Source organism: Pan troglodytes, chromosome 14, assembly GCF_028858775.2.
Source record: "Pan troglodytes isolate AG18354 chromosome 14, NHGRI_mPanTro3-v2.0_pri, whole genome shotgun sequence".
NCBI classification, from domain to species: Eukaryota; Metazoa; Chordata; class Mammalia; order Primates; family Hominidae; genus Pan; species Pan troglodytes.
In genome coordinates, this window is record NC_072412.2 from 26,953,372 (window position 1) to 26,963,290 (window position 9,919).

A 9,919-nucleotide genomic window follows, 5' to 3' on the forward strand; every position below is an offset into this window, starting at 1 on the left:
CCGCATTTTAAAAAATTGAACGATTTAAGTTACCAGCTGCCTATAAACACAGCCACAGTTCCCTTAGGTGATATGGTCTCCTAGGACCATATTATGTCAGTTAAAAAATGTCAGTCCTTCCCAGGCAGGGAAGGACTTTACTCTTTGAAACTTTACTCTTTTAATGCCTCTAGGTGAGGATCCAGTTTTATGGTCCCAGCTTAAAAATGGCTCCTCTTTCTACTTATGTGAGGTATCTAGAGTAGACAAATTTATAGAGAAAGGAAATAGAATTGTGGCTACCAGGGGCTGGGAGGAGAGGAGGAAATGAGGAGTTGTTGTTTAATGAATGCAAAGTTTTGGTTTGCACGATTAAGTTCTGGAGATCTATTGCACAACAATGTAAATGTAATTAGCACTATTGAGCTATATACTTAAAAATAAAGATGGTAAATTTTATGTGTTTCTTACAATTTAAAACTTCTGTCAAATTATTTTTTTAAACTAGAAGAAAATATTTTTAAATGATTCATCTTTTCCAGTACCTTCCCGTGCTCCTTGCAACTGACTTAGAAGTCTAGAGGCAGAAGCTGGGTGTGGTGGCTCACACCTGTAATCCCAGCACTTTGGGAAGCCAAGGTGAGTGGATTACCTGAAGTCAGGAGTTCTAGACCAGCCTGGCCAACAAGGAGAAACCCCATCTCTATTAAAAAAATAATAATAATAAATAAATAAATAAGCCAGGTGTTGTGGCGGATGCCTGTAATCCCAGCAACTCAGGAGGCTGAGGCAGGAGAATCACTTGAACCTGGGAGGTGGAGGTTGCAGTGAGCCGAGATCGCATCACTGCACTCCAGACTGGGTGACAGAGCGAGACTCTGTCTCAAAAAAAAAAAAAAAAAGAGAAAAGAAAAAGAAAAAAGAAAAGAAAAGAAAAGAAAAAGTCCAGAGGCAGAAGAGGACAAATAAAAGGCATATGATCTGAGGCAAACTCTACTCCCCCTCCTCCCTTGGCTTAATCCCTTAGAGATGGGTCTTTTAATAATAATCCTACCTAACAATGCTGCCTTCTACGGGAGTAGCCTGTGAATAACCATCTTCCTGGGGCCATGTTGGTTTCTGTTCTACTTCCAGTGCTGAGCTTTTAGCCCCAATCAAATGCCGTCATCACGTGGACCCTTGGACACACTTTTAGAAGAAAGGACCCCAACTTGTGTTCAGAAAACCTGGTCTATTCCACTTAGGCCCTTACCAGCTGTATGATCTTGGATAAATCACTCTTTCTCCCCGAACCTCAGTTTCTTCATCTCTAGATGGGGCAATAAGCTGAAATGCCCAGTCAGTGTAAGTTGTGTCATAGTAACCTGAGTGTAGAGTTGCCAGATAAAACAGAAGATATTTGAATTTCAGATAAACAACAAATAATTGTTTAATATAAGTGTATTCTATACATTTACCCAATATTTGGGACCTAATAATACTAAAAAGAATTTTTCCATTGTGTATCCGAAATTAAGATTGAACTGTGTATCCTGTATTTTATTTGCTAAATTTGCCAGCTCTGCCTGGGTAGATTGCCTTGGTATAGCTCCTTATTTTCTATTTTCTCCTATCTTGTTCACTTCTCTTTTTCCTCTGGCTATCTTGTCTTTCAGAGAGTCCTCCCTTCACCTGCCTTCTTAAATACGGGAGTTTCCTAGGGAATGCATCTATGACCCTCTGGGTTTTTTGTTTTTGTTTTCTCTATGCTTCCTCCTTGCTCCCATTTTTCCAAGACTAAAGCTAACATTTTTTTTTTTTTTCTGAGATGGAGTCTCTGTCACCCTCTGTCACCCAGGCTGGAGTGCAGTGGCAAGATCTCGGCTCACTGTAACCTCCGCCTCCCGGGTTCAAGTGATTCTCCTGCTTCAGCCTCCCAAGTAGCTGGGATTACAGGCACCCTCCACTATCCCCGGCTAATTTTTTTGTATTTTTAGTAGAGACAGGATTTCACCATGTTGGCCAGGCTGGTCTCGAACTCCTAGCCTCATGATCCACCCACCTCGGCCTCCCAAAGTGCTGGGATTACAGGCGTGAGCCACCACACCTGGCCTAAACCTACCATTTTTGCATATCTCGATTCTAGATGCCTGTCTCCATCTCTAATCTCTCTGCTCAGCTCTAGACTCACATTTACATCTACTGATGGGACATCCACAGAATGCTCCACAGGTTAAGGATTAAAATGCAACACATCCAAAATATGACTTTATGTTGCACCCCCAGCAAACAAAACTGTGTCTCACTCTTGACTTCCCTATCTCTGCCTTTGATATCTCTACCCATCCATTCCCCTAAACAAACAACCAGGTTATCACGTGTGTGTTTGATCCCTCTCTGTTTCATGCCCTGCTCTTTGACACACACACACACACACCCCTAATTGATCCTACTCATTCATCTTTAAGCTCTCTCAAATATTTCCTTTTTCTGGTCCTGCTGCCTTGCATCTGTTCAGATAGTCATCATCCATCACTTGAACTCATATAATCTTCTCATTGTATGTTTCTCTACTTTTGTTTCTTCAATAATATTCATTTGCAAGCTGACTCTGCGGGACCCTGCTCTGGCTTCACTGTGTCCCCACCCATAGAACTTCCTACTGCCTCCAGTTACATTTCTTAAGTTCAAATCTGACTCTGGGGCTGGGCGTGGCGGCTCATGCCTGTAATTCCAGCACTTTGGGAGGCCAATGTGGGTGGATCACTTGAGGTCAGGAGTTCAAGATCAGCCTGGCCAACATGGTGAAACCCCGTCTCTACTAAAAATACAAAAATCAGCTGGGTGGTAGCGGTGTGTACCTGTAAGCCCAGCTACTTGGGAGGCTGAGGCAGGAGAATCACTTGAGCCTGGGTGGCAGAGGTTGCTGTGAGCCAAGATCATGCCACTGCACTCCAGTCTGGGTGACAGAGTGAGACCCTTTCTCAAAAAACAAAACAAAACAAAACAAATAAGTTAAAAAAATATATCTAGCTCTGTCACTCTCCTTGCTGAAAAATCTCAGAACAGGCTCAAATCCAAACCAGTTAGCATGGCCCTTCATGACTTGGCCTGGCCTCCCCTTCTGATCCACACCCATGTCTGGCCACCACTCCTCACCCCTCCCTTTGCCACTCCCATGCCTGGCTCTCAGCTCCTCATAGCATTTCCCTGCCCCTCTGCTCAATTGAACAACTTGCTCTCTCCCGAGGGAGTTGTCTGAGTCCCTCCTGGTCTGGTCAGGGGAGCGGTCTCTTCCTTTACAATGAGAATTCCCACTCCATTGCCTTCAGCCAGAAAGAGCAAAAATGGTCACTGATCATCCCAGAGCATATACCACATCTGGTCCCTTTCCAGCCAACCCCTTCTCTTACACACCATGAAAAGATCTGGATGATAACCCCTAGCCTTGAGCTATCAGTGGGTTCATCCAGCTCCTGCAGTGTTCATCCAACTCCTGCAGAGCAGGACACTGGAACTGCCTTCAATGGGACCATCTTGTTTCTGAAGGAGCTTGAGGACCACCAGTGGAGGGCTGGGGATACACAGATTAGCTTACCCATCTGCCATTCACTCAACAAACACATTAAACTCCTCTGATAACCCAGGCCTAGGGCTGGGAAGTGGGCTGGGGGAGATTCAGACAGCCCTGCCCTCCAGGGCTTCCTGGGTGGGTGGCCCCATGCCATGCTCCTGAGTTTTAGGTGTCTCCAGCAGGCACACCAGAAGGTCCTCCCAGTCGACCTCCTTGCTCAGCTGTCTTTTATCCACTCATTCATTCTCCAAATATATACGAGCCACCTGCTATGTGCCAGGAGCTTTTCTAAGTTGGGATGCAGCAATGGATAAGATGGACAAAAACCTTGGTCTTCATAGAGCATAAATTTCGGGAGTAGGAGATAATAAAACAAATGATCAAAAAACACAGGAAGTTAGAAGGTGCTTATGTAGCAAGGAACCAAACTCGGAGTGTGGCGGAAGTGAGGTGCTATTTTAAATAAGGTCGTTGGCCTCCCTGAGAAGGAAAGTGACATTTGAAGAAAAACATGAAAGAAGGGAACAAGGCGCCACCACTGCCACCTTCCCACCCTCCAATTTGAGTAGTTTTTGCGGCAAGTATCTTAGAGCTGCAATTCCGGGAGAAAAATCGTGTGTTCTTTCTACCCACAGGAAAGGAGACAGAATGAAAGAAGGAAAGCCCGGGACAACAGAAATTCTTTCAATGTTGAACTGTCCCTGATGGACACTTGAAAACCGGCTCCGGCAGCAGAGCCGACCCGCCAGGCCCAGGGGCTCCCGGGCCCCTCCTGGGGCTGTCAGGCTAATCCGGCAGCCGCCTCCCACCCCGCCCCGCTCTGGGGGACTTTTGCTCGGGTGACTAAAGTTCAAACTCGGCTAAAGCAAGCCCTGGGAGGCGCTTTAAACAGGAAAGTGGCGCGGCCGCCCGAGAGAGCCCGGGTAGCGGCCCCCGGAAACCAGGCGGCGGGCAGAGGCCGCGGGGTGGGGAGGCCGGGTTGGCTGGGTGGGGAGGCCGGGCTGGCGGGGCGGCCCGGACCTCCCGGCTGCCCGCGCTAGCACCTGCCCAAGGCTCGGGTCTCTCAGAGGCACGGAGCTTTCTCTGCGGAAATGGCCAGGCTCCTGGGCGCGCTGGCGGCCCTGGACCGCCAAGCAGGGAGCCCCCTCTCCGGCCGCGGCCCGCCGGGCTGAGAGACCACGGATTAAGTGCGCCTTGGTTCTCTCAGGGATGCTATTTTGCTCCGGCCCGGGTCTCTCCCGCGCCGAGTTGCACAACAAACCATTTAAACATTTCAGCACAAAACCCGATCCATTGTGGGGCCGCACATTAAAAAGTGTTATTCGCTTTGAAGTTTTTGTCTAATGGCTCTAAACTGAAAGAAAATGTTTTCCTATTACTTAATTCAATCATAGCGAAGAGACTTGGTAAAAAGCCCACGGATTTTGCCCCAAAGTGTGACAGAGTTCTCTTTGTGTTTGCTTATCCTTCGCTGTCACACACTTTAATTCGCCTCTCTTTATCTGGCATTCAAAACTTTCTTCAATGACATTCAATAAGGTCCAGAGGCTGGAGAGAGGAAAAAAAAAAAAAAAACCTGGTTATTCCCCCCACCCCCACCCCCACCCCCATATTCTTTCCCAGTAGCTTTGGCCTTGCTCGCATTCAGGGGCTCTTAACCCCTTCCTCCCCGGGCACGCGGGGCGGCTGCCAGTGGAGCTCCACGCTGGCCACTCGCGGGCTCCCAGCTCCGGGTGCAGTGCCCGCCCCTTGCACCCCTGGGCCCCGCCCGCCCTTGCGCCCCTCCAGCCTGCCTCTGCCCAGCGGAAAGCCCCTCTCTCCGCCCGGGTCTCGCTCTTCGCTTCCTCTCAGCGACCCAGCCCAGCTCAAATTTCCCAGAGAGCAATTAGAACGGGAATTAGGCTGCATTGATGCGTTCCGGCTGGTTTGCAGGCACCACCCTAGAGTGGGGGAGCCTTGGCGCTGAGACTCTGTCTCCGAGGGCAGCCTTGCCCCCCACCCCATGCCAAGCAACCAAGAAAACATTGAACCCTTACTCCTGCTAGATGCCATGCCCTCCATGCAGGTTACTTCTCCCATTGTCCTATTCCCTTTTACAGAAGCAGTTATTATCTCCCAAAACAAATTATCTTTGCTTTTTAATCAGTTATAATCTGTTGCTGTCGTTATTGCAAAGATGTTGCCAAGGATAAAAGCCCATGCAGATGCTTCGGGTTTGGGCAGTCTTATTCCTGCGCACTGCTTCCCCAGACCCCTAAGCTTCCCCCTCCATTTCTCACAATTCCATTCAGGGCTCAGAGCAGGTGACTGCAGCGATTTGGTTCCAATAAAATCGAAAGTAAACGTCTCCTGTGAAAAGTCCCGGGCTGTAAATTAGAAATGTTTATGCTGATTTCCCATTGTATGGAAAAAGCTCCTGGGCGAAACAGCTTTGAGCCCGAGAACGATTTAAAAAGCTGGAGCTGTGTACACAGCTCTGAGCGTTTGAAGTTGTTTAACCATTGTGTGACCAGAAAGAAGAGTGACGCGGCAGGAAGAAGAAGCCGGGTCTTGGGGAGAGCGGAGGCGGGTCAGGGTGGGCAAAGGCAGCCGATGCCAGGAATACAACCGCCCTTCGCGCCGTTCCAAATTAAGGGATGGCAGTGGTTTCCCAGCGCACTGCTGGAAGTGTGCTCCAGTAGACAGGGTGTGGGCAAGATGCGCGGGCAGACAGTCCGCACTCGCCACATGTGCTGGGGTGCGAGATCTAGATCTGCGCCATCTCGGCTTTCATTCCCCATTCCCTGTCTCTGTTCGTAACGCTCAGAGACTGTTTTTCCTCTTTTACATCCACGGCCCTGTCATTTGAAGGAAAGGGCTGGTTGGCCAGCATCTACCGAACAAAGACTGGGCGTCGTAGGCAGCACCAAAATTAAGACTATTTGAGAAACTTAGAGAAAACCGAGGGACAGCGATGGGTCTAGGGCTGGATAAGGAATAATGAGCCCTTCTCCTCCCTCCCCACAGACGCCTCCTTCACGCGGGAACCCGGTCCTCCTTCTTCCGACGCAGAGAGAGAAGCGATTCCACAGGTGGAAAATCTGAGACCGGCTGGAGGGAGGTTCGGGGGTGCACGGCACTGAGCTGACAGGGCTGACTGGAGACAGCATACTTTTGGGGTGTAAGGGCGATAATAGAAAGAAGGGGACCAGGACCAAGTGGACAGAGGATATGAGGGTGTGCGCCCATGGGGATCTGTATAAGAGAGGCCGCGGGGGTGCAAAATCAGTAAGGTGAACGGGCTGATCGCCAATGCAAAGCCAAAGGGGAGTAAGAAATAAAGAGAAAGGAAAGAATATTAAATCGCGGGAGAATGAGAAAATAAACCCGCAAAAGGGAGAGGAGGGGGCGAGGGCGCCTGTTACGGCGTGGGTGGGGTTGACAAGAATAGAGTACATTATGCAGTTCATTTAGTTAACAAGTGAAATAATGAGGAAGCGTGCAGAGTGAATGCCAAGAGAAAAGGCACAAAAACCCTATTGAGAGGCCCCGGCCGCTCCTGGCGTAGTCCATCACATGGCAATAGTCCTATTTAAGCCGCGCCGCCGGCGCCTTTCAGCACCACTAGCGCTGGCCAGCACCCCGCGCTCTTTGGGCGGTGCCCACGGCAGCAGAGGCTACTGTTTCAGCCTAGGTCTCAGCCGCGCGTTCAGCCTCCTGGGCAGAGGCAGCTGCGGGATACCGCGGCCAGGGAAAGCGCGTGGAGAGCCGAAAGGTGCGGTGGGCGCAGAGGGCGGGCTGGCTGCGGGGCGACCGCGCGCCGGGGCCATGCCGCGCTCCTTCCTGGTGGACTCGCTAGTGCTGCGCGAGGCGGGCGAGAAGAAGGCGCCCGAGGGCAGCCCGCCGCCGCTCTTCCCCTACGCTGTGCCCCCGCCGCACGCGCTGCACGGTCTCTCGCCTGGCGCCTGCCACGCGCGCAAGGCTGGGCTGCTGTGCGTGTGCCCGCTCTGCGTCACCGCCTCGCAGCTGCATGGGCCCCCCGGGCCGCCCGCGCTGCCTCTGCTCAAGGCTTCCTTCCCACCCTTCGGCTCGCAGTACTGCCACGCGCCCCTGGGCCGCCAGCACTCTGCTGTGTCGCCCGGGGTCGCTCACGGCCCGGCCGCCGCCGCTGCTGCCGCCGCGCTCTACCAGACCTCCTACCCGCTGCCTGACCCCAGGCAGTTCCACTGCATCTCTGTGGGTAAGCGGGGCCGCCGCGCAGAGGGACCGGGCAGACGTGATCCGAAGCAGGATGGAGAGCCAGAGATGGAGGAAGAGGGACCCTGGGCTTTCTGGGGGCGGTGAGGGTCATGTCGGGGACTAAGGGGGGCGCTTGGGGTGGAGTGCGGATAGAGGGCCGGGACACAACGCCAGGAGGCGGATGAGGGCAGACGTCCAGGTCCTGGAGTGTGGGCCGGGGTAAGTGAGGGCTGGGATCCAAGGCTCTCCATGAAGGGGAAGGGGTTCCAGGGCTGCATGACTCCGGGAGAATCAGGATCTCGGAGCTGGACAAGGAGGCGCTCACTGTAGCTCTGCTGTGGATTGTGTTGGGGCGAAGAGATGGGTAAGAGGTCAAAGTCGTAGGATTCTGGCGACCGCCTACCAAGGGATTGGGTCCACAGCACAGAGGTCTGATCGTTTCCTTCTCTGCTCTGCCACCTCCAGACAGCAGCTCTAACCAGCTGCCCAGCAGCAAGAGGATGCGCACGGCTTTCACCAGCACGCAGCTGCTAGAGCTGGAGCGCGAGTTCGCTTCTAATATGTACCTGTCCCGCCTACGTCGCATCGAGATCGCGACCTACCTGAATCTGTCCGAGAAGCAGGTGAAGATCTGGTTTCAGAACCGCCGAGTGAAGCACAAGAAGGAGGGCAAGGGCAGCAACCATCGTGGCGGCGGCGGCGGGGGTGCCGGTGGTGGCGGGAGCGCACCGCAAGGCTGCAAGTGCGCATCGCTCTCCTCAGCCAAGTGCTCCGAGGATGACGACGAATTGCCCATGTCTCCGTCCTCCTCAGGGAAGGACGACCGGGATCTTACGGTCACTCCCTAGGCGCGTGTCTCCCTAGGTCGCCCACCCCAAGACCTCCCTGCGCCTCGGAGACTAGTCCTGGGACTCAGCGCTGATTCCCAGGCACCCGCAGCCAAACCACTGCCCGGCATGGATTTGGCACTGCTTTGCAGAGGTCCCGGGCCTGGGCAGGGCTGAGAGCTTGGCAGAGACTGGACCATGGCGTCCCCGCCCCAGGGCTCGCTCGCGTCCAAAGCCAACTCCAAGCTGTGAACACTGTAAGCGCTCGAGTCCTCCTGGGCAGTGCAGCACCGCGGCCCCCGCCTGCAAGCCTGCTTGGCGCAGCGCCTTGCTGGCAGCCGGCGCCTCCTAGCCCGCCTTCTCTGGGCTGGCTTGGGCTTCCTCGCTTACTCTACTCTCCTCCGCTCTCGGTCAAGGTCGGCGGCCTTGGATGCTCGTTCGCTTCTCTTTTTAAAATGTCTTTTTGTCCCTCCCCACCTCTTTCCTGTGATCATTTATTCACTCGGCCCCCGCCCGCCAACACACACATTTATGAACCCCCACTTTTTTTTTCCTTCTCCTTTTCCCTTCCCCTCCTCAGGGAGCCTCCTCCTTCAGTCAGTCCATTTGTCCCTTGATCTGGCCTTGCTGTCCTCAGTCCCCACGGCTCCTCTCACTGATGATAAATTTCGCCCGTAGTATCCATATTGGGGAAACCGATTTGCTCTGTTTCCAACACGCTCTTCCTTCCTCTAAACATAGGACCCCGCTCTGCGCCGCTGGCGACCCCACTCTTCCCCCTCCAGACTCTGGCCTGCCCCAGCCTAGCTGTGTAATTGTACGGCCTCTGCAATGCCAGAAGATATTTATTTATTTATTTATGTACAAAATTTTAAATAAACTTTTTTTTTCTTAGAAATGCCCGTGGCTCTGAGCCCAGAGGCCTTCGCTCTGGAGTAGACAGGCGCCAACCCGGATTGGGCCTCCCTGCTGGGAAGGGTTGGGGATCCAGTTGCAGGGTCCGAGCTGGCTCCTCGCCTTACAGCTCAGCCAGTGCCTCTCGGAACCCTCAGCTCCGCTGAGAGCCCGCCTTGCATGCCAGCCAGGTGCGCGCTAACGATTGTCCCGCTCCGGCGTGGCGCACAAGCGTCGCGGAGCTCAGAGAGCTAAGCCGGAAGGGAAGGAGGGCGCTCTCCTTGGACTGCACCATGGGTCCCAACCCCTGCAGCGCCTCCTTCTCACCTGGGATCCAGCCCCACCTCCATCCCTCACCATTTCGCTGTCCTGGCCAACAGCCGGGAGGGCAGAAACCACACCCTCCGTAAGCACAAGAAATCCGTCCTTCACTGCGCTTGGATTGATA

The 9,919-nt window shown here is 53.0% G+C and overlaps 1 protein-coding gene across 1 annotated transcript; it reads left to right on the forward strand.

Annotated features, from left to right (window-relative positions):
• Nucleotides 1-7,131: 7,131 nt before the first annotated feature.
• GSX1 (GS homeobox 1) lies at nt 7,132-9,418 on the forward strand. Its single transcript, XM_522643.7, has 2 exons — nt 7,132-7,751; nt 8,216-9,418. The coding sequence occupies exons 1-2, from the start codon at nt 7,340-7,342 to the stop codon at nt 8,596-8,598; spliced, it is 795 nt and encodes a 264-aa protein (XP_522643.4). The 5' UTR covers nt 7,132-7,339; the 3' UTR covers nt 8,599-9,418.
• The last annotated feature ends 501 nt before the right edge of the window (nt 9,419-9,919 follow it).